The 25,406-nt window shown below is 39.0% G+C and overlaps 1 protein-coding gene across 4 annotated transcripts in view; it reads right to left on the bottom strand.

Annotated features, from left to right (window-relative positions):
* Nucleotides 1-25,406, bottom strand: part of PLEKHA5 (pleckstrin homology domain containing A5) — a 277,793-nt gene that overhangs the window by 84,237 nt on the left and 168,150 nt on the right. For all 4 annotated transcript variants that reach the window (XM_025210566.1, XM_025210569.1, XM_025210568.1 and 1 more), the window contains exons 3-6: nucleotides 16,306-16,389; nucleotides 15,008-15,128; nucleotides 8,319-8,423; nucleotides 1,337-1,409 (exon numbers count right to left, since the gene is read on the bottom strand). In XM_025210566.1, the coding sequence (XP_025066351.1) occupies nucleotides 1,337-1,409; nucleotides 8,319-8,423; nucleotides 15,008-15,115 (286 nt within the window). In that variant the 5' untranslated portion in view covers nucleotides 15,116-15,128; nucleotides 16,306-16,389. The remainder of the gene's footprint in view (nucleotides 1-1,336; nucleotides 1,410-8,318; nucleotides 8,424-15,007; nucleotides 15,129-16,305; nucleotides 16,390-25,406) is intronic.

Below are 25,406 nucleotides of genomic sequence, written 5' to 3'. Positions count from 1 at the left end.
GACTGAAATTACAGCGTCTCACCAAGTACACTAATTTCAACTTGGCAGTGGTTTATTCAGTAACATATAATTTTTTTCGGGCAAGATAATGAAAGCATGATGACTCTCTTCCAAAAATTTAGAATTTGTAAACTGATAAGAGGTACAAGAACAAAGCTTTCATGCTTGAAAACTTAACTTACCTCAACTGGCATGGATGTGTACTACATTTTTTAAGACAAGGACAATTTTCACTCAAAATAAATTGAAAATGCCATACTACCACTGTCATTGCCAGAACTATTAACCAGTTTTGAGTATCTAGATTGTGGCTTGCTCCTCTTCTTTCATGAGAAAGCATAAGCCACGTACTTCATACTGACTTTTTTAATATAATAAGTTCCTGGTTCTTATTTCACCAAAAGCAACAGAAGTGGCAGATAGAAATACTACTTACGCTGCTATAACCTTCTGGATGAAACTTGCCCACTAATTTACTTATCTGTAAATAAGTATAATTTACTTATCTGCCCTGCTCTTTGATTTCCTTCCACTCTTCTTGAAAGTGTTGCTACAGTGGCTACTTCTAATTGGGTTGGATGTCTTTTCATATTGTAAAATAAATACAATATGGTAGATATGCCAGACTCAAGTATTCTCTGAAGGGCACCATAGTCAATAACATTTCATTATGTGAAGATCTCAGCATTCTTACAAAAAGGTTTTTCACAAATCCACACTGTTGGAAGTCCTGTGGAGCAGAATTAAAGTTTGCTAGTAGGGCAGGGGCTACATTTTTAGATTTAAAAAAAAATCAGCACAAACTTCTATTTGCGAGAAATTGGAAAATACACCTCATGGATACCAAGTGAATATTCTACAAGAGTTGTTTAGGTTCCAGAAAAGCCTTTAGCACCTCCATTCTCTTCCATCCCAAAGCTCAGAGTCTGTACCCTCTTTCATTCTCTGTTCAACCTTACATAGTCAGTTAAATTTTTTGCAGTGGAAGTCAAACTACTTTTTGGTGCATCTTAGTAGGAAACTCAAGTAAGTAATAAATTGCTCTCAGAGGGGTGAAGTATTTGTATCTATAGTGTACATATATGCCCTACCTGTCTGAGAAAAATATGACCCATGCTGTTAACAACTGAACAGTTGTGGAAAGTGCAGCTAGTTCTATTAACTTGATCTTAAATGCCAAGTTAAACCAACAGCTTCTTTTCTTCCTTCTCAGAAGAACAGTAATTATTTTAAACATGTAGTTGCAGCCAAGGGAAAGGGAGGAAGAAGGCGAGATTAGCCAAATTAATCATAATGAGATAATTATTTTTTCCTTGATTTCCAGTGTTCAACTTACCTCTGTAATAGAATAGACACAGATCAGAAAGTACAAACCACCGTTTCTTCCACAGCTTCATTCCAGTACTATCCTGCATTTAATCAAAGTATACAAATAAGCATTTCTGGACAATCAAGAATTAATAGTTTACACTGAGAACTGGTATACTTTTTTTTTTTTTTTTATATTGTGAAGCTGTGCTATCTAGTTATTATCTTGACTAAGTGCACTGGCATTCAAAACACAGATGATAATCCAGAAAATACAGTTCCTCTGACTGAAAAGTAAATTAAATGCAAGTCTATTATTTTAAGAAGCTAAATAAAAGCAATTCATTGCGAATAGGAAGGAGGAAAAAGACATATACATATTTTAAATGGAGCTATAAAATATAAGCTAATACCTGAAAAGCTATCCTTACCCTTTGTTGCCTTTTATATCAAGAGTCTGCCAAACTCCATCCTCCATGACTACGTGCACAAATAAAGCAAGTTTCTCTTCAACACAAGTTTATGCCTAAAGCAATTTCATCTGCTTTTATGTTTATAACCCATTGGTAATGCATTTCTCAGAACGAATGGCTGTTACCACTACTGCAGAGTAAATAAGATGAAGCTTTGCAAGTGTGCACATCTTGGTAAAATTTGATTAAATAAATAAGTTAATAATGTTCTACAAAAATAAAGGGGTGTGAGAATTTTAAGTATGCATGCAGTAAATAGGTTTTTAAGTGATATCCAAGAAGGGTGGCCCTATGGTAAAACTCAAAGCTTTAAATATACTCAAACAGATGAAAAGATGTGCGTGCGCGTGTGTACTTTTTTCCCCTTAAGTCAAGTCAGCAAATATCTTGGTGTCTCTTTTCAAGTTCTCTTCCCATAGGTAAAAACAAGTATTAGCCACAGTATAAAACCAACTTTTTCTGAATAATTTTATCTACAGTTAGCAAATCCTCTGGCACTGAACGTTTTCATAAATAGAATACCAGGGACTTTATAGCACCTTGCTTCAGAGAATTTTTAAGCGATTTACAAATATTAATTAATTAAGTCGCATAACACTGTTTGGGGTATTCAATTCCTAGTTCACAGATGGAGAAGCAAGCAGAAGAAGAAATCACTTGCTCAATCAAAGTCATAAACTATGTCAATGGCAGAACTGAGATTACAAGACTCCTGAAACCCGGGACAGTGCTTTAGCACTTTAACAGATTTTAAAGTGTTTACAAAACATCTTGAATCCAAAGAATTTTTTCAACCCTCTGAAAGTCTATTAGAGGCATTTAACCTATTTAATAGGTTTAAGAAATTGTTTAAAACAGCCTCACCCATCTGCTAATCAGTGTCCAAAAGATTCCCTAAACCAGTCATGGCCAACCATTTGGCAAGTATGCCACAAATTAAAGTACATATTATGAGATAATGCCACTCTAACGATCAGCCACTGGCATGGTCCAGTACTGCCATACCCTTCTAGCGTGTCATGGCAACTCTGAATTTGGTTGCACCTCCTCTGCAGCTCCTGTGGGTCCTATGACTCCTACACTCTCCCTGAGGGCTGCCTTGAACCCTGATCTCTGTAACTCAGCATCCAGAACTTGCATGCTAAACACACTAGCTCCTTATGTCACTTGTGGCACATGCAAGGCAGAGTGGCCACCGCTATCCTAAACCAGATGCAGAATTGTACAACCTGTCGGAAGTATTATGGATCTTCTTTACGTCTTTCTTTAAAATAAGAAGGGACATAGGACTGTGGAAATAATGATTCTGATGTTGCAAATCCTATGCTGTTTTAAAACACTTTTTCATGTACAGAATAGGTTACTATTTCTTTCCTTTTAGTTGTGGTTATATCTCATTATACAACTTGATAACAAACAGTACAAGAATGAGGAAAACCCCAGCAGATTCAGGAACCAGAATTGAAAGAGAATGCTAAGAATGCAATTACTATACAGTGAGAGAGAGTAAGCTGTATTTATTTTAATTGTAAGCTGACCTGAGTCACCATCATTGCGGTTACATTCACATGATGGAAATTTAGAGCATCTCTTTCCCATATGAAATCTTCAAATGAGTTATTATCAGTTTGTGTCTAAGCCTCCTCCAACATTTACCCAGAAATCCAACAGCTGTTGTCTTTATTTGTGAATAAGATATAAATCCTTTTTTAAATTGCAAGTTCTAGCTTAGTAAATAAGGAGATGACAACTTTTGGAAAAATTAGCATAATGGTATAAATTAATTTACTAATTTCTCCATAGCAAAAGTATCCTCTATTTAGAAGATTTTCATTCTTGAATATTACAATGCTAGTCGGGTGCCCCAACCTGGCAAAACGCATTACAAATCCCTTTTATCCCAAAGAAAGAATAAAACACCAGAGCATTCGATAAGTATTAATTTGTTTTAGCAACAAAACTATATCCTCCTATAAAAGTGCATTACAAGGACATTTTTGCATAAAAAGTGAGAATACTGGGGTGAGAAATGCAATGGAAGTTAACTCTCTGTCTTCTTTGCATAGTCTGATTACACTGGCACACAATGCTCTTTGAATCATCTAGGTAAACAGTTATCCTTCATGATGGTGAAATCTATCAAACATGACACAAAATCAGTATTACTTTACTGAATGGAGTTAGGGCTCTTTGGAGTTAGGGACCTTTCTGACAATGTTTTAACTATACGTAGGGCTTTTGATTTTACATTCACAGTAAAACACTAATTAAAACACTCCTGATAAAAATTAAATAAGTATTTAAAAAGGAAAAAAACACTAGAAATGTTTATTTGATTCATCTTGATTTAACCCCTTTCCCATTGGACACTGTTTATATGTGGGAGTCCTTTGTTGGGTCACAATACAATACCATGTTAGGATGCAAACTTTTTAGAGGAAACATGAAAAGAAATACCAAAGGAAAAAAAGCCAAGAAACAGTGATACACCTCAGGATAAGTTTGTCCAGTGTCCTCAGGATAAGTTTGTTGCAGATTTTAGCACTTTTGCTCAACAAATTAGTCAACTAAAGGCGATCTGTTTTCATTTATTTATTTTATTTATGACAATATTGTAAGCTCAGTACATATTGTACTAGGACAGGAACAGGCTCTAGTAGAAAGAAGAATATCATGCATGTATGAAAGAGAAGAAATGGAGGAAGAGAAAAAGGAAGAGTGCTTAAGGTACATTGACATCCCATCTGGAACGGAAACATACTTGAATTAACACTGGATTATTTCACTACACATCAGATATGCTCCTAACCACAATGGGTATTCATATGATCTGGTTTCTTTGGTTCTGTATCAGCAAAAAAAAAAATCAAGATTTGGTAACTAACTAGGAAAGAAAATAGTAAAATCTGACAACGCAAATTGTATGAGAACATCTCTATATAGCCATACACTTCCTCTACCATCAAAACTGTAAGATTAGGCTTTGACATACACCGGGCTCATTGTCAAAAAACAGGGCACAGGTCAACACCCATTCTCACACTTTTGTATATATTTTTACTGCAATTTTGTGCTGGGAAATGGATTTCAACAACAATGCGTGCAAATGTCAACATGCAAGGGTGGTAAGCATACATAACAACCACTGACACTCCAACATGCAACAAACCTTGATGCTTTAAGAAAATCAAATCCTGTATCCATACATACGAGGATGCTCAACCTCTAGCCCACAGGCCAAATATGACCCCCCGAGCCATAGGCATCTGGCCTGTAGGGCTCCACACGGATCGGGAAGTCTGGCCGCAGGGGACAGGTGGCAAGAAATACAGCAGCTCTCCCCCACTGCTAAATCCCCAAACCTTGAGCCTCATGCAGAAAACTGGGGATCCTTGCGGCTAGATGCAACTGGGCCACACCCTCTTCTTCCTGCTGGGGCTGGCTCGAGCACCGTTAATTCCCCAATCCCCTCTGCGGAGGAAAAAAGTTCTAACAATATATAGTTCAGATTGGAACAGACATTCAAGAGAGGTTGCAAAATCGCTATCGTTAAAGGTTTAACAAGAAAGTAGACAAACACTGTCAGGAACTGTAGAGGTATGCATGATTCTACAAGCAGAGGGTTGAACTCAAGGATCTCTTTGCTTTCTAAGATTACAAAACTGACACAACCATCATTCAAAAGCGTCACCATGATATCAAATAAATTATCAGTTATCTAAAGCACTGCTATTAATGTTTATCTTTTCTGCAGGAGCAGCTCATTTTATTTTTGTGGTTTAAGAAACATAATTGCCCTGACAGGCAAGAACAAACAATCATGGTATTAAAAATTGGTGAGGACATTTAGCCCCTTGAAGATTACTTTATCTCCTATTAAAAAATATAGAAAAAATATGCAAGTGAAATAAGTTTACTGCAGAAATACTAATGATCTCATTATCACTCTGGTAGCATGCTTTGGTAAAACTTTAAAATATCTGTTTGAAGGTAGGCTTGCCTTGGGTAGCATTACATCAGTAGTTTACTTTGTATATTCCCCTAGCTCAGAAGTCTTGATTCAATTTTAAGGGCTCATTACTGAGTAGCACCAAGAATTAATTACCTGATCAACAAAGTGTGATAACATTCATGATAAAAATGGGCACAGCATGTAGACCTAATAATAATATTTTTTAAAAATATTTTTGTAAAATAACAAATCTAAACAAGGTTCATAGTCACTGAATGGTATCAATGCAAGGATATAAATCATTTGCATTAACAGCCTAAAGTTTAACAGTAAAGGAAAAACAACAAGTTTATCTCTAGCTTTAAATGTCATGCCTTCACATTCAAACAGGAATCTACAAGTCCAAAAAGCCTTTCCCACGTCACCAACAGCAAAGGTTTTTTACAGGCTGAATTTTGCCATCCTGTACCTCTGCAGAACAACAGAATGCAACATATTTTAGCAAAATAATAGTTTGAACATGACTAAAAGGTGTTAAGATCTATTTGATATGGCCAGCTTTTTCCTAGCCCGATATTTTTTCCACCTGATAAAACTAAAATTTTAAGAGGTTAGCATAAAATAAAGCAATTATTTCAGGAATACAAAACATTTTTTTTTTCCAAATAAAAAAAGTAATGCTGAGGAAAACCCAAATAAACCCATCCTTATCATGGTCCTTTATTACCCACCACAAATAGATGAATCAGGAAAGATCCACTTAAATTACAAATATCACTACTACAATCGTCACATTAAGTTCAAATTACGTTTAATGTAGATAACTGATTAACAGTTTTAAGTTATAAGCCCACAAAAAGTATAGAAAACTACTGCTAAGGTCAGGTGATCCTGTCAGAGCCAACCTAACTATCCATGGCAATTTATAATCCAATGCATGTATATGAACACAGACACAGATACTCGTGTTTTCCTCTGAAAATATTAGTTTGTCTTCATAGTGCTGGGGTGATGTTGTAGCCATGGTGGTCCAGAAAATATGCAAGAGGTGAAGATTTTTGTGGGCAGTACCTTTTGTTGAACCAGCTGCATGGTTGGGATAGATTTAGACAAGCTTTCAAATGCAGGTGTTCTTTTTCAGGTGTTTTCCTGCTTATCATTCGTTTCTAGTAATATACAATGTGCTAGGCCAGTGTACAACAAAATACTTTTAAAGGTGCTGCACAATATTAGTGCTGTTTAGCTTGGAAACAACTAAATAAGACAAACCAGAAGATTTCAAAGAGGAATATATGGGGGCAACAACATTTTGACCCGTTGTAGCCTGAATTATTTCCAACAGAAGAATTGCTCCATTATTTTTCCATCCTCAAAAAATAAGTGCAAGCTAAGAGTGGCATTTTCTGAGTGGTGCCTTGATTCTAAATAGGCTGCACTAGGCACTTGGTAACCACAGAAATAAGTCATCTTTGCCTGAGAGCAAGGTAACAACTGCAAGAAGTCATGCCAGGTGGATGGACCTATTCAAAGGCAGAAATGGAAGTTAAACCATAGACTTTTAAAAGGGAGTTAAGCACCTGCTTACTGCTTTTGAAAAATCTCCCGCTAAATGAACACTAGTGACTAACAAAGCACAGTGAGATGAGCAGATTAGGGGTGTTCCAAGTAAAAAATTATCCTCTACTAGCAGCCTCCAAATGAGAAATAGAAATATATTTGGCCACTCATACTTGCCCCATTTTCTCAACAAGGTTATGATCTATTAACCTAGTGGAACATTCCCAGTATGTATTTGTGTGAGAGGGAGGGAGAAAGATAAAAGATGGGCCTATGGACAGAAGCACATACCTGAAGTTATAGCCAGAGACTTACTTAAATTGTGGTAAGACAAAACATTTTTTGTGGCCTGCAGAGCTGATTTTGTGGGCATTTCACGGCAGCCTCGCTCTTTGATACTGATTGGTGGAGAGGTCAGGGGTAGGAAAGGAGGGGCTTGCTGCCCCTCTGTGATGATTGGTGGAGAGGCCCCAAGGGGGAGAAGGGACAAAGTGGTGTCTGCCATCTTGATTGCTGACTTCCCCAATGCTACCCTGCCCCTTGATACCGATTGGCAAGGACACCTCGGGGGCTGCCATCTTGCCTGCTGCCCTCTGTGTTGGGCCGTCAGCTGGTGTCTTCCCCTCCTGGCAGCAAGGACTGCTGGCACTCACTGTGGAGCTGGCATTACATTTAAAAAATTGTTGTTATTGTTAACTTTGCAGACAATCCTGGATTCCACAGTTTCTGCGAAAACCACAAAACTGCGAATTAAGTAGGCCCCTAGTCATAGCAGTGTGCTTTTCTCCCTAAAGAAATGCAGAAACGAAAGCCTGACATTCTACTACTTAACTGCCTTTATTCATTTGTATTCAGAGCATATTTCACTTACCTGGTAAAATCAAGTAAATGAAAGCAACGCACATGCCACAGGAAAGGTAGTTACCTTCATTTCAACATTTTAGTAACATGTTTCTCAAAACCCCTCTATATATTAGTCAACAAAGTAATAAATCAACAGATTAAATAAATATAGAAATAAATAGTACCTGCTTGTAGAGCCAACCCCGTCTCACAACTGGTGCATTAGGATTTCTCTTTATTGAATTTGACCTCTTTCCAAAATTATGAACCTTCTTTGAAGATCGCGATGTCTAAAATACAAAATTCAGCATCACAATCTATTTACACATAATCATAAGGCATGCCTGTTTTCAGTGTGTGTGTGTGTGTGTGTGTGTGTTTTTTATATATATATATGCATGCCTGCCTGCTTGATTCTTTCAGGATATAGTGTAAATCCCCAGCCTCTAACTGAAGCTTGTTTCTCATAATCCATAATAAGTAAATTTGTTTCTTTTTTTTTTTTTTGTCTCTTTCTTTCTCAAGATTCTCCCCATTCACAGTCTCTTGGCTGCTACAAAAGGAATATAAACTGTTATTTTGGCTCTGCCTCAACTTCCGGTTTGGGTCTTCCTCCTGTCAAAACAAGTGTAACATACAAGTAAAGGGAAACTTGAGAGTTTAAAGTAACAACAGTGCTACTGATCCAAATCCTCATGTTCCAGAGGCCATAGGGGGATTTGCTGAATTTACAATACTACTTTGTCCTAGTTTACAGCTAGTTTCCATTTAGGAAGGCACTACTGCAACCATAAAGTCTTAAAGCCTTATTTTTTTTTTTCCAAACGTCTGTAAAAACTAATGCCTTGGAGGCCTAGCAAGTTGACAGGGAAATTCTCATTCACCAAGAAAAGGATCAGGAAACAAGCCATTGCTGCTTGCCTTTGGACAAGTCATTGTGTTTCAATTTACCTATCTGTAATGGTGATGAGATAACTTTACTTCACTATGATATTTTAAAGCCTCAAATAATGTTTGCAGAGAATTCTCAGAGGAAAGATCTTTATAAAATGAAAAAAAAAGTATGCTTTTATTTACAACCTTATGCTCCAGAACTCAAGATTTTAGTATTTTTTTTATAATCTGCATTACAACACTAAGGCTTTAATTCAGAACAGATTTCTACAGGCTATTCGGGAACAAAATATATAACCTGGAAAAAAAAGCCAATGTAGTAAGTACTCAGTTCAGGCAACTATAGCTTTGCCCTCAGTAAAAAATGGGTTGCTTATCTTAATACTTCATCTGTGGGGCAGTTTATGGACCAGGAGAACAAGGGACATAACAGACATCTCGAAATTAGAGAAACAAAGTAAAAAAACCACAGGGTTGTAATCTTAGGCTGGCAATGAACGGAAAAACAGAAAATAAGGATAATTTTAGCAGGAATCACTCTTCAGGAAAAGTTAATGTACCCATTTTAGCTTTGCTACAATACCAACCTGTCTGCAAGAGAATTGTTTCTACAATATGGCTCAATACTATCACTACTTAATCTTCCCAACTTTGGAGATGTGGCCAATGAAAGGGAAGAAGGAAAACACTACTACAAAACAAAGTTTGCACATTTTGACTTTTTATAAGGCTAGTATTTTCTTGGAAGTTTGCTAATGCATAATTCTCTGCCAGTTTCATAAATCACAGGTCTGTTACTAATTCTATAATGTCAGAAAGTAGTTTTATTAAGCAACCTTACTGAAATGAACAGGACACTTACTGGATTAGATTTCAAAGGACTGCAAATATAATAATACAAGGGTTGTCAACCAGGGGTATTTGAGAAGGCCCTAGGGGGTCCGGGCAGGTGGGGACATAACAGTGCCACACACCACCCTGTGCAGGCGCTGCCCACCTGGCCAGACACAGGGGAAGCTCACACCTGGCAGCTGCCACTGCTCAATATTCAGCCATGCACCTCCCCCGCCCCGCCCGGGTCCATCCGTGTGCCATCTCCCCACCACCCCGCGTCCAGCCACTGGGGGTACACTGATCCAAAAATGTTAAAAACCCTTGTAGGAATACATGTAACAGCAAAGCAGTGTTGTGCATAAGATATCTCATTAAAAGTAATGTACAGGTTGTCAACAGCAACAGCCTGTTAACAGAAACATACAAAATGTCTTAAAATATAACAAAGGATTCAATTCCAACAACTGGATTAAAGGTTTGGATTAAATCTGCAACATGAAAAGTAAAGAAATCCATACCTTCACTTATTTAAACAGATTAAGGGAAATGAAGCTGTTTTCAATTTCATTTGCAAGTGAGGAAACAAATAGATTTGGCATGAGAAAATGTAGAATTTACAATACGGACAATTCAAAATGAAAGTCAAATTTTTTGTATATAGTTAAACATTCAGAGTCCGTAAATTCTGTCTTCAGGAGAACCTGTAAATGTTGCTAGGGACAAGTTTTATTTTGCATGAAACCAAGAAAATCATAAAAAGGGAAATATTCTTCAGATGAAATGCACTGAAAATCAGGCCCAACAAGTACACAACAGCATTCCAAAACTCTGATGGTGCTGTGACAAATACTCAAATTAGGATGTTTAATTACTTCCATACATTTAAAACATTCTCTCAGACTATATGCAGCATAACATTAAGCTCAAATAATTCATACATCATACATCTGTTACATTGATAGTTTTGTGATCTTACCAAATTCTGAAATTAATATTTTCTACCATACAAGAAGAAAATTAAGTGACATCTCAGTGTAAAGGTCATGGACTAATGATACAACTCTCATAGCTACTCTGCTACGTAGTAAGAAAGGGGGCACACCTCTTCACGTTCTTTCTTGTTTGTAAAATGGTCGCGAATGTTGTAAAACAATAATGAAAACCCCTCAGAGACTCAGATCATTTAGAAACCAGTGTATATACTGTATATGGAAAGCCATACAGTTGCTTCTGTTTCTCTCTAAATACTGGTTTGTTTTCCTGCCTATTTTTTGTTTGCAGTAATGCTAGGCACTTGGTAACCACAGAAAGAAGTGATCTTTGTGAAAGTACTCAAGCAAGCAAATAATAATGGCAATGTCTCCAAGAGATTCAGGTCTAAATGAATGCATGGTAACCAAGTGTGCAATCATTTTTACAAAAAGCTGATGGAGCTAAGAGAACGTTTTCAGGTTCATTATACATCTTACCAACACTAAATAACCAGTCTGATCAGGACCCTTATACATTTAATTTATCATATGCAATATAATACCAGTCTCAGCCAATATAGAATGAGGTCTGAGATCCCAAGACCTCGTGCATTTAAACCATTGGAATATAATCAATACTGTTAAACTAATTTACAAGATGACCATATACTGACAATCCTGGTCTTTATCTAAAGAACAGATGTGGAATTATTACATATTTTAAATGATGCCTAGGAAATTTCAGTGATGAATGAGAAATCTCACTTCTTATGGATGTTTATGGATTAGGAAAAAGCAGATCTACATGAAATTCTGTCAATTGAGTTTTGTTCAAAATTAAAGTTTCTAGAATTTAGAATTGAGAAAAATAACCTGCCAAAATAAAACTGATGCAGCCAGCCTTTTTGATTTTATGAACAGTTCTGATGTTTGTTGCTGCAATGTTCCAAGCATCAATAGAGAAACAGAGACAACTCTGGTCAGCATTATTTTCTATTTTTCAGATACCCGTGTGCTGTAATAAGCCTGGGAAGCAGCATGTCATCTGCTGAAGTTTGGAAAAGCTATGAAAAATAGTAGAGACATTTCACAGCTATACAGGTCAGTCACCCTTCAACTTTTACAATTGTATTTACCTGCTACTAATCATTATTTCTTACATACATTATGGGGAAACTGAAGAAGAGGTAGCCAGAGAACCCCACCTTCCCTATACCTTGTAGTTATCTCAAGGCATTTGAAGTTCTTGGTATAAAAAAAGGAAAGAAAATGACTTTCCCAATGTCACAGGCTGGCTGGGTAGCTTCATTTTTCAGAAGCTACTTTTGGAGGTTAACAAGGTAGATAGAAGCTGTTAAAAGGTTTAGTCATAAATGTTCTGGTAGGAATTTCACAATGCTGTAATTTTGCTTGCATTTTGTTGTTGGGGTGAGGGGAGAGTGTGGGGCAGGAGAGGGAAAAGGGTAGCAAAGGCAGAAAAGTGGGAAGACTAGCATTTCACCAAGAGTCTTGCTGCTTGGTTTCATCAAATCTTTTTAAATCACCCTTTACATAATCATTTTAGACTCTAATCAGCCCTCTTTGTATTGACTGAGAGCACAATTTTCTGCAAGTGTTGCTATATTAATTCTACATTCGTTTTTTATTAATAGAAAAGCAGCATTATACTATACTCCCACACCTTGCAATTGTCTGTACTGCATTTTAGTAGCTGCACCTGCAGTTTGTCTTTATTCCTAACCATCTTCCAAATCCAATTAGAAATTTTCCCAAATAACTCCTTGAAATTGAACTGTTTGTAAATCTGAGGAATTAAATCACCACCAATGTTTTCATCAGTGCCCAAAGCAACAAAATACAGCTTTCTTCTTTTCCACAGTTCATGGAGAGTCTACCCAGTAGGCTATAATTCATCCCAGTATTTTTTCTTCCATGTCATGCAGATTCTAGGTGATAAGCAGCTCTATTCTAAGGGAGGGGGACAGTATAAATGATTGCACCAACTTTTTTTTTTTATTGCTCTGAGAGTATTCCTCAAACCTAAAATTGAGAAGCCACTTCAAAGCACGAAATGGCATACTTGTATTTTATGTGCATTCAACCTATCAGGTTACTAGAACTGTCAAAGCAGTTATCAACCCTGGTATCTATATTGCAGACACTTGTCTTTTGAGAATGGGACCAACAAAATGGTCAGAAGTAATGGAAGAGTTTATTTTTGAAAAGGGCTCTAACAAACATTTGAAGCAGTCTATTTACTAAAGATTAATTAGTATAGGTTTAAGTATAACCTATTTGCTTTTTCTAAAATACATCAATAAATCCCATGATCCTTGTATGGGATCAAAGTCTTATTAACCAAAAAATTTAGAGAAGTGCCTTAATTCAACAGTCAGCCCAATCCCCATTTCCTTCCAGGATACTGTCATACATATGAATAATAATATGCATAGTAATATTTTTATTAATTTGAATATATGTATATAAGAGTCTTAAACCAATTTCCAAAATAGAACTTCTTTTCAAAACTGAAATATAAATAGTTATCCCTGCTATTTACTGCTCAGAATATAGAAATCTACCTGCAAGATAACTGCTGCAATAATTTTCTGTTACCATTAACATCACTGATGTCATAAGCTCAGTTCTGAGAATAAAGTTTTATCACGCTCCTTTTTGCTGGCTGCCTACAAAGGCTTAGCAACAACTGTAAGGTCATGTTTAACAGTGTTGGGGTTTTTTAATCACCAATGTTGCAGGTTAGATTATGGTATTATTCAGAATTTGGAAGTCTCTTCTTTTTAGATAATGGTCTTAATGTAGGTCATTTTGCCTGACCTACTTGACATTTAAAACAAAAGCTGCTTTAACAATGCCCCGAATGCTCAAAATGATTTATTTCTTATGGGCAATCCTAGAATATTTTCTTTTCACATAGAAAATTAATTTCAGCAGGTTTGGATTATGTTTAAGAATCTGCTCACTTAACACTGACATTGTAAAGTATATATTCTGTTGCAAATGTGATTTATTTGCTGGAGAACCATTTTCCTAGATCCAGGCTTTCAATGCCTAACAAAGTACTAGAGATGCTGTACTTTTTTTGGAACTGAGAATACATAAATGTTCAAGAAAAAGAAACGTTAACTGCTGAGTGGAAGACAGATGGGACTGCTCTCGTCTGTCACCACTAACCGAAGCTGTCTTGCTGGTAACATTTTTCTGAAAAATAGTTTTGATGTTCTAATATTTTTCTGAAAAACGGTTTTGTGGAAAGAAAATTCTGAGGGCTGTGTGTACACACACGTGTACATATACACATGTATGTTCACATATATACCATTATATGCGTGTGCATTACACACACACCCACCCCACGATGTGGTGGAGAAATCTCTCTCTCTCTCTCTAGATATAGATATTTCTCCACCACATCGTTGTGAAGCACGATATCCTCACAGTTACAGCTGGGAAAGCTGAGACAGAGGGGATTAAAAGTTGATTCATCTAAGAACAAATCAGTGAAACAAGACTGGCAACATAATTCATGATTAACACTTTCAGCCCTGTGTTTTAACTATAAAACTAGTCTTTATAAGAGGGAGAGAAGTAGCAGACAGCCCAAAATTTCACATGCAGTCTGCTATTGACCAATTCTCTTACACATTGCACTACAACTTCTAGCACTGATGGTAACGAAATTTTAACCTTTGCCAAGTCAGCTGCCCTCATAGCCTCTTCAAGGATGGTGACCATTCCCCTTGAAATTGTTACATCTCTATATACCTTTCATTTGGTCAGTTGTAGGTTTTGCGACTGTCCACAGCCACATGCTTGGTTATCTGCCCACTCAAATGCACGTTTGCTCATTTGCACTTCCTCAGAATTAAAGATGTCAGATACCACAGACAATTAAAGAATGTGAAAGTAATAAGATTCAAGGCATCTGACAAAAATTACAGCTTTAGTGATAACTCATTTCAAACACCTCAGCTTCCAAATTAAGCATATGAGAAGTCAAATGCCCTGAGATAGCATATACTTTGTTTCTTTCCTTTAAATTGAATATTAATCACAAACTTTCTCTGTAATAATAGGATTCTTTTCAGCATCTTCCAATATCACACAATAATATTCTAATAATAAATAATTAGTGTTGGAACAAAAAGACTTACTCTGCCCACCGGGCTCATTGGATGCACACCATAATCTGTAGTCACATTATAGTTAGTTGCTTCACTTATCGTGCTCGCTGGTCGGTCCTTCTTTTCCTCGGATGTCATAGCTGCAGCAGTTCTGAAAATAGAATATGCAATAACACTAGAACCTGCTGTGTGTGCAAGCCACTATTAAAACACATCCCTAGATGTTCTCTAATAATGCCTGTGTCCTACTTTCTAGTTTTCAAGCAAGCTAGCAGTTCACATTTCTTGACAAAGTTACCTATGCCAAATGTTTAAAAGCCAATTAAACTGTACAGCAAGCAAGATTTACTAGTAAATTATTATTGGAAACACTTAAAATGTTGTTTGAAGCTACAGAAATTCACGATTCATACAACAACAGCAAGAGAACGCCACCCACAAATCTTATTTTCATAAAAATGAAACTACTTATAACTACTAATGTGGTTCAGTCTCAGAATTAGCCTACTTGTCCTGCACAATTTAGGCTGCACAATACTCAGGCACTTGATAGTCTAAGATAAGAGATTAATGTTGCATATCAATTCTTGGTTTCCTTAAGCCTTCAGGAAAGATTAAGAAAATGTCATTCCTTACTTAGATTTCAGGAACACTCAATCAGCAGTGAACAAACACGTTATACTGCTCAGAAAGCCCTTGAACAGGACAACAAAGCAACTAAACTACCATTAAATGGCAAAGGAGTACTGGTTGCTATACGAGCTATGGAATAACAACTTTACAGAATGATTTAGTTGGATTATTGAAAACATACCTTCTGGCATTCTCTTGGGACTACTCCATTAAAAACCTGGTAACTTTTCCTCCATTAAACTAAGGTAGGGTTAACAGGTAAAAAATGGCACCCCAAAATTGACAAAAACAGTCTATTAAACACAGGAAGTCAGTCTGGGCCATCTTTATAAGGCTTCAATGTGCTTCTCTGGCCAGGGATTTGTGATGTGAAGAAAAAGTCGAATATGAAAAAATAATAAAATATTTCAATTTTCTTATTAGGCAGAAGTCAGGGCCAGGTGGCTCCTTAGAAACTGAATTATAACCTTTCTTAGGCAGCAATCTAATTTTGTCAGTTGCTAGGAGCCTAGCATATGACAAAATAGGTTGCTACCTATGAAAGCTCATGCATCTCTGAATTAGTTGCCACCCTATCTTACCTTCTACCTGACTTCAGACTAACATAGCTATGTCCATATTAAAAGTCAGTGATTAGCATGAAATAAGCAGATTAAAAATGTGTACAATTTATATTATAAGTGTATTTAACTTACTGTTCATTGACGACAAAAATACAGTTGTCCTGTGATGGCTGTCCTGTTACTGGATGTTTACAGGTCACTTTTCGTTCATTATGACTGTGGAAGAAAGAGAAGGATTTATATAACTATGTATTTAATACCTTTGCAATTCTTTTAAGAATAACACAAGGCCCATGGACAGATAAGGTAATAGGAGGGTTCATGAGGATTTCATTGGGTGTGCCTACACATGCAATTAACGCGCATGAATAAACTCTGGAGCTTATTGCTCCTGAGCACACCGTTTGAACATGTGCCTGGGAGCAGAAAAACTCAGGAGCATATTGCTCCAGTTTATTTGTGTGCATTTGGAGTCCCCCTGGAGCAGCTAAGGGCCGCTCCAATGGGGCTCCACATGCTGTGGAACAGCTGGCTGGGGCACAAGCATGCTTCAGCCCAGGGGCTGCCTGCCTGCCAGCCACCCCCGCACAGGAGCACCCTCATGCCCCAGTCAGCTCCTTCGCAGCACAGTGAGCCAGGTCAGAGTAACCCCAGGTGGGCAGACTGCAGGTGCAAGGGGCTGACTGGAGTATGAGGGTGCAGCCCCCACACTGGGGCACCCTTATGCTACAGCCAGCCCCTACACTACCTAGTCAGAAAAGCCCTGGGCTGGCAGGGGACCTGGGGCTCCTTCATAGCAGCCTGAAGCCCAGGGCTGCTTCGACCTGGCTTAGAGTGCTGCAGAGGGCCTGGCTGGGGCACAAGAGTCCTCCTGTGTAGGCTGCCCCTGCGCTAAAGTACCCTTGTGCCCCAGCCATCCCCATCACTGTCTACACGTGCCATGGTGCACAAAACAACGCAGCTACAAGGTACTTCTTGTGTTTAGCTAGACTACCCAGTAGCAGCATTTATTAGTCTACTGAGACCTAATAGGGTCACACATATAGATGTTGATATTTTACTACATAGCTAATTAGTCAGCACCACAGCAAACATCTCATGTGCTGTGGTGCTGCCATGTGCTCTCCAGGCTGCCATGTGCATGTGTTAGCACACACACGCACATGGCGTCCCATACCTGACCACCCTCCTCCCACTCCCCCCAGCCCCTTGCAGGCTGGAACTCTGCCAGCCTGCAAAGGGAAACCCACCTTTCCCCACATTTTTCTCCTTTAGAAGGAGAAAATACAGGTTTTTTCCTCCCTTAAAAAGCGAAAATCTGGGTTTTACCGAGTTCTTCCATGGTGAACAGAAAACTCAGATCCCCACTCATGCCCAGCATGGCATACAGAAGTCAATGCCTCTTCTCAGCTAGAGTCACCAGCATTCAAACTCCCAACAGGATGGTTTAAACAGAAAGATTTCCAGCAATGAAAATTCTTGCTGTAAAACTGTTTGACAAGTAGGTGCTACTGCTTAACAGTACGTCTAAGCAAAGCAGCTGAAATCATGCTATCAGCTTATAATTACAAGTTATTAAAATGTTTTCAATCTTTTTGTGGATGAAGCCCATGTCCATTATTCAACAGAGGCAGAGATGTAAAGGAAATACCTGAAGTTTAAGCGAAGCTAAATTTTTTTCCTAATTTAGCAGTTTGATATTTTCCATTTAAAATTTCCAAAATGTGAAGCGATATTCAAATAGCTAAGAAACAGTGTAAATGCTTAAGAACCAGAAATGAGAGAAAAGAAACAAACTAAAGCCTAAATAAACAAACAAGATGATATCATGTTTCTTTTTAACTTAACAGAGCACAAATAAATTGCATTTCACAGCCACACAATCCCTTAATATTGTTTACAGCATCACGGCAAATACAGATGTCACAGATATAAGTTAGGTGAAATAAATGCACCAAAAAGAAATACATTGAGATAAATGTTGTTGTAACATTTTCCTAAATTCTTCCCAACATTGTGCAAAGCCACAAATGGCCCTGGGCCTCAAGCCCCACACACTACCCCAGCTGGGTAGCAGGCCCAGCCCTGCCCAACTCCCTTCCTCACTATGGGAGCCTCAATCCTCCCCCTCTCTCCCCCAATTTACCTGCAGGGAGCTGCTCTCCAGGCTGCCATGTGCATGTGTTAGCACACACACGCACATGGCGTCCCATACCTGACCCCCCTCCTCCCACTCCCCCCAGCCCCTTGCAGGCTGGAACTCTGCCAGCCTGCAAAGGGAAACCCACCTTTCCCCACATTTTTCTCCTTTAGAAGGAGAAAATACAGGTTTTTTCTCCCTTAAAAAGCGAAAATCTGGGTTTTACCAAGTTCTTCCATGGTGAACAGAAAACTCAGATCCCCATTCATGAAACAGAGGCATCTAAGGCATCTACTCTGCTTAACTGTTAAGCTTGGACATGGTCTCATGTTTGTTCATAAGGAAAGTATGAAATAGGGTCTTAGTTGTCTTACCAAAGAGAGGTTAATGATTTTTTTGAAGCCTGGATTCAACTATCTGTCATAGATATTGCACTATGTGATCTCAGACAAATCACCTAATCTCACTGGCTGCCTATTCATGTATTGGTTTGTGTTCTAATTAGAACGTTCCAGCATGGTTTCACTGTCACATGTATAAGCCCCTGTGCATTTAAAAATGGTTGTGGAGGCATTCTATCTAAACATCATCAAATGAGCTTTCGAAAAGCATCCCACTGCTATTTTCAAATGTGTAGGGGCTTAATACAAGTGACAGTGAGGTGTTTTAATTAGCATGGCTCTCCAGAAACCACTCAATTTAAAATGCCCCTACCCCGACCATATGTATAGGCAGCCTTTATGATAATCTATAAAACAGTGATACTGTTTCCCTCCCTTGCTAGTATTATTCTGAGTAAGTACATACTATAGGAATGAGAGTTGGCAAGTACCTAGATAGGTCACAGTATCTGCTGCATTCAAACTCCTGCTGCAATCAGTATAAGAAAATGGAAAAAAATTTTATACAGTTATGTATGGAAGCATAAATCCTGTTAGTTGAACTGAAAGGTGATCCTACTGTGAAATCTTCAGGTGCTTCCAAAGTTCTACAAATCAAACAACTGTATTATGCTAAAACACTTCAAACTGTAACATATATAATCAACAAAGTTTTTTGTTCAACAGAAAAGGCTCTGCAACACCATTTTTCTTTCTGAAGTAATGTCTTTCAATTTGTGAACATTCTTAAAATTAGGTAAGTTAAAAATATAGAGTAGATGGAGAAAATTTAACCAATTCTTTTTAATTTTTATATGGTAAATTTAAATTCAACATTTGCTCCTGAATGAAATGTGTTTATTTAAAAATGCTTGGGAAAGGGAGGGGTGTGTGTTCATACACTCTCTCTCTCTCTCTCTCTCTCTCTCTCTCTGATCTCCTGTGTGATGGAGTTAACTGTTTTGTTCCAACTTCCTCTTAAAAATTCCACTGGACAGAAGATGAGGCTGGCAAATTTCAACCTCAACATAAACTTTTCAGAAGTTTAGCAAACACTGAAAGCAGGATCAGAATGGAAGCTTACGCCAGTTACAGGATGAGAGCCACTGACTTCCTTGCTATGCTGTCCAACCTTAAATTACTCATTACAATTTCAAATTATGCAACATATTGTTCACCTTGTAAATCTTGTTCTGTACCGCACTTTCCAAATTCTTAATGTAATAAAGATAAATTGAACATTTCCCTGGTTGGTGCTTATGCTAAAACCCTCCTAATATTAATCATTGCACAATTTCCCAGAGTCACGCTCTAATCACAAGTCCCCTTTCACACAAAAACCTTCAAAACACAATTAAAGCTTCTTTCATTGCCAAGTGGTATTGGATATAATCTACATAAACCTAATCTGGAAAGAGATAAAAATATAACCCAATTCTTGACCCTCCCCCCACCCTCCCCTTTTTTTTTTTAAACCACAGAAAATTTATTTGCATTTAGAATCTTGCTGCTATCTGTTGGGATTTGTGCACTGTAAAACTTAATCAACTCTGGGTTAATAACTACAAGTGCTCACTCTAGCTTTTTGCTATGATAAAGATTATTAACAGTTTAACCTCTAAATAGCCTCTTTTGGAAAGTACCTCATGACCTTCTAGGGTAATGGGATGTATGCTGATGTAGTGGGTCTTGGTAGTCCTGAATTTCTATGATCCTATATTTTCTATCAGAGAAATGATGGATAATGCAGTTTGCAGAGAACTAAGTTAGCAATATTACTGTCAAACAGGTGAGCTAAATTAATGTAGCCCCCATGGCTGGACGAGTAGTGCAGGGCTGTTCTGCAGGCCAGCTGGACTCACAGACCAACCCTGCATTCCAGCCCATGTCCTGGAGTGGCCAAAGTAGGCACCCCAGAGCCACTGCTGCATGTGGCATGTGCACATAGCGGCCACACCACTGCTCTGGGACAGAAGCTGGAGTAAGAGCTGCATGCAGCACATGGGGCCATCCACATATCTTTAAATCCATTGTATTTTGCAATCCCTGCATGCATGAGGGGGTGGGACAGCACGAGGGACCAAATGATGTAGCTCCACAGTCGAGATCCAGTCTGTAGACCACATTTTTGACAACCCTGCTGTAAAAGAACCACTCATTTTGAAGTACTCTCCTTTTTTTCCTCCAATTCCACCAAATTTTTTTTGCCCCCTCCAAGTAAATAGGAGAAATTTACTCCCAAATATGGAGTCCAACGAGGGCAAAAGCTCAATTTTTCTATTCTGAAATCATCTTGAAGAGATGATTTTAACCTGATGGATGATTTTCTCCAGGGATAACGTTCACCAGGGTTCAGAAGGTCGGGGAAGAGGGAGTGTGGCCAGAGAAAGGGCATGTTCAGACCCCCGTGGCAGAGGAGGAGGAGGAGAAGGAGGAAAGCCCTGCCTGCCGCAGTGGCTCTCTGACAGCCGGGAGCAATCTGGGCACAGAGCTCCACTGCCTGGCCCTAGAGGGGGACTCTTCCTCCTCCTCCCTCTCGCCTGCAGCAGGTGGGGCAGGGTCCTCTGTGTGGTACTGCCCAGCCCCAGATGCTGTCCTGGCGTGGCCCTGTTAAGGGGAAAGGGGCAGGGATGGAGGGAGTTAATTCCTCCCTCCATCCCTTCTGACCCCAGGGACTGCAGCTAGGGTCTCCGCCTCTACTGCTTGCCCACATACAGGCAGACCCCGGCTGTGGTGGTGAGGGGAGGAGGGGGGGAAGGTGGGAACAATTAACATCCTCCTTGCTCACTTTGCCTTGACAGGGCCATGCTGGAATGCATCTGGTCATGTCCCTGCCCATGCTTGGGCCAGGGAGCAGAGGGGCAGGGCCTGCCCTGCTCTCTGGAGCAGAGCGCACAGCCCAGCCCAGCCCAGCCCACAGCTGCAGAGCATGCTGGGATGCTGGAAGACTCTGGTTTAACTGAAACCAGGAAGGGGTCTGGAACAGAAGTTGCATAAACTGGTTTGACCCAAATCAGTTAAATCTGATACTGCATTCAACCAGGTTTATCTTAAACCAGGTTCAGTCATTTTCAAATTGGTTTATGTGCACTGAGCTTATGTTGTTACAGGTTTAAACCAGTTTCTGATCACTTAAACCGATTTATGTGCAACTTCTGTCCCTAGCCCTAAGGCAGGGGTGGAGGGGCAGAAGTCATGGAATTAGAGAAAATAAAATGCAAACATCAAGTGTTGAGCAAAGGGAAGGAACTTGGAAGACTGCACACATTTGAGGATCATTTTTGGTTTAACATTTCTAGAGTCATAAAAACATCACCTTACTTTTCAAACTGATATTCAAATATAATTAATAACCAATCTAATAATTAAATATTAGTGGAAAAAGTGCCCAGAACCATTAACGCGGACTCTGTAAATATTCTACAGTGAAGTATACAGCCACCCCCGAACCTAGGAATGTGTGCAGTTGTGATGCAGCACATTTCCCCAATATCTACTCGACTCTGCATCTCAAATACAGCATATAATGAAGAGGTAACGGAAAATGAAGGTCGGCCTATTCTAACAAAAATGCAATGGATTTAAAAGGTACATAAATGAGTTGATTAAAGCACAGATATTTTCATTTGGAAGTATGCAACATATTTTGATTTTGGTATTTTATTTAATATTTTAACCAGAGTTCTTAAGATACTTCTACAATCCCTCAATAGTATGTCCCATATCTATATAACAGTAGCCTTATCCATTTATTTATAACCACCATCACTTGATGATTTCTAAGGTTTCATTAAATGCTATCATACGCATATTGCAATTTCTACTACATTCGGTTGAGATAGTCTTCAGTGACCACAAAAGTTTACTCTACCTCCCTAGACAAGCATAGTACTTTCTGTACTCTACCTCCCTACACAAGCATAATACTTTGTATATTGTGTTACGACAATAACATACAACTTATTAATCTCCCTCAATGGAAATTAAGCAAAAAATCTTTTCCCTTTAATACCTCTGCACATTAATTTTCAAATTTTATGCAATCCCAAAACTGCCATTCAAAGTGGCAATGCTGCATTTTTACATATCTGTACTTTTACTGCATGGTAAATAAGGAATGTTATAGTGGATTTAAGCAGTTAGAAGTCAGTTTGTTAACACATTTCGGGGGGAGGTTTAAGCAGAAATATAGCACTTGAGATAAACATGCACCTATCAGTAATACTTTGGTCAAAGTTGAGTCTTTCTGGACTTCAGCAAGGCCTTTGACACTGTCGACCACCCCATCCTCATTAAAAAACTAGGCGACTGTGGCATTGATTCCTACACGGTCAGATGGATTGCGAATTGGCTGAAGGGTCATACTCAGAGGGTGGTGGTGGACGGGTCATATTCGACCTGGGGAGAAATGGGCAGTGGAGTCTCCCAGGGCTCGGCCCTTGGGCCCTCGCTGTTCAATTTCTTTATCAGCAATTTGGACGACGGGGTGAAAAGCAACCTGTTCAAATTTGCTGATGATACCAAAATTTGAGGTGAGGTGGGCACGTTAGCAGGGAGGGAAAGACTGCAGAAAGACCTGGTTAGGTTGCAGGGTTGGGCTAACAAAAACAGGATGCGTTTCAATATGGACAAGTGCAGGGTGCTGCACTTGGGCAGTAGTAACCAGCAGCATACTTATAAGATGGGAAACTCCCTTCTTGAGAGCACAGAGGCAGAAAGGGATCTCGGAGTCATTACTGACTCCAAGATGAACATGGGCCAACAATGCGAGGTCATGGTCGACAGGGCTAACCGGACCTTATCGTGCATCAACAGGTCCATCTCAAGTAGGGCCAAGGAGGTGATTCACCCCCTCTACGCGACACTGGTCAGGCCGCAGCTGGAGTACTGTGTCCAGTTCTGGGCACCCCACTTCAAGAGGGATGTGGACAACATTGAGAGGGTCCAGAGGAGGGCCACCCGCATGATCTGGGGAACAAGTTGTTGGAGAGTAGGTTTAGATTAGATATCTATAAGAACTGCTTCACAGTTAGGGCGGCTAGGATCTGGAACCAACTTCCAAGGGAAGTGGTGCTGGCTCCTACCCTGGGGGTCTTTAAGAAGCGGCTTGATGCCTACCTGGATGGGGTCATTTGAGCCCAGTTTTCTTCCTGCCCAGGCAGGGGGTTGGACCTGACCTGAAGATCTACAAGGTCCCTTCCAACCCTACTTCTATGATTCTATGAAAGTTAATGCTGGAAGTCCATTCATGGTAACTTCAATAAACCAGAGTAATGATTGCCCTGGACTTCCCAAAACTATTTTAGTACCAGGAGTTCAGTTATATGAATATACTAATTTATAAAAGCAAAATTTCTAGAATCAAAATGTATGTTGCATCGGCTATAGTGTACTACATTGCAGTCATTATGCTGTTATTCATTTAAACATGCCATTGGTATGTACAGAGTTCCAAACATGGGCACACCAGGATGAGATGTCATGTCATATATGACCATTACCTGGAAAAAAATACATTTTTTGCCAGTGTGTCACAGATAGTTCTCTTTTCCTGGTCCCAGTACACTCCATGAGTAGCCACCATTAAAAAAGCTAGTCAAGACTTGAGTATGATTTTTAAGATAACTTAGGGCAAAATTCTGTCTCTCAGCTATAGAACTGACTCCAGTTTACCACAACATACTTTGACCTCTACCATATACATCTGGGAAAATACAAAAGTTTGAATGTATCCTTCAGAACAGTACAAGATCTGGTACCATTTAGTGTAAAATCCAACACAACTCAGTTAATCTTGTCAACATGGGACGCCCTTCTCACCATCAAGGAAGTTCCATTTTCAGGTCTACAAGTCATTGCAATACCTGTTTTGCATTTCATTAGTATTGTTGCCTTCTTGCTTCTGCTTCTCTTACTTCCTACCTTTCTATCAGAGCAAAGACAATCTGGTCCCTGCTCTGAGTAAAACGTGTAGTACAACTCATCACTTCTGTTCAATCTCTTATCCCCCCTAATCAAACTTGTTTTAACTGTAGGATGCTCACTAAGTCTACATAAACAGTGTTCCAATTCACATGAGGCCAAATGAGAAACGAAGATCCAAAGCAACAGCTACAAGAGACATGCAATGCAGAAAGTTACAAATATCAATCTGTTTGCAGATATGAACATAATACAGTACTGCTTTGTTATTCAATTATTCCAGTAACAATGCTTTCCAACAGCAGAAAGCTTTTGTGTGCAAGGGAAAAATAAGCGTTATGTTGTCAGAGTCCATTTCTAGGCTGTGTAGGGGCTAATATGCCCCCAAGTACATTTCTGTTCAAGAAAGATCATAAGGTACACACAGAGTGACCAAGTCACCAAGAATTCATTGACCATGAAGCCAAACCACAAGGATCCAGCAGGACCACATTCTTAGTCAGCACGTGGGGCTCTTGGTTACCCACTCATAGTTACCATGCTGGAGGTAGGTAGAATGGAAAGAAAAACAGAGCAATAGCACAGAAGGATGCAAAACTAGAGAAAAGTGAGGGTATAAACAGCTTTTATTTGGCGTTGTGCAGGTCAGTCAGAATTAGCAACAGAGATCAAAGATCAGGACTAGGACATTTGGTTTGGGGCTTTCTTCAGTAACTTTTGGTTGAGTTCTTGGTCCTAACAAGAGATGGAACTCTGCCAGAACTTGAAGAGATCTAGCTTTCTCCTGCTGA

The sequence above is a fragment of the Alligator sinensis genome, unplaced genomic scaffold (genome assembly GCF_000455745.1).
Source record: "Alligator sinensis unplaced genomic scaffold, ASM45574v1 scaffold365_1, whole genome shotgun sequence".
In the NCBI taxonomy this organism is placed as follows: Eukaryota; Metazoa; Chordata; order Crocodylia; family Alligatoridae; genus Alligator; species Alligator sinensis.
The sequence above is the reverse complement of the archived record's forward strand: the minus strand, read 5'-3'. Positions and strand labels throughout refer to the sequence as shown.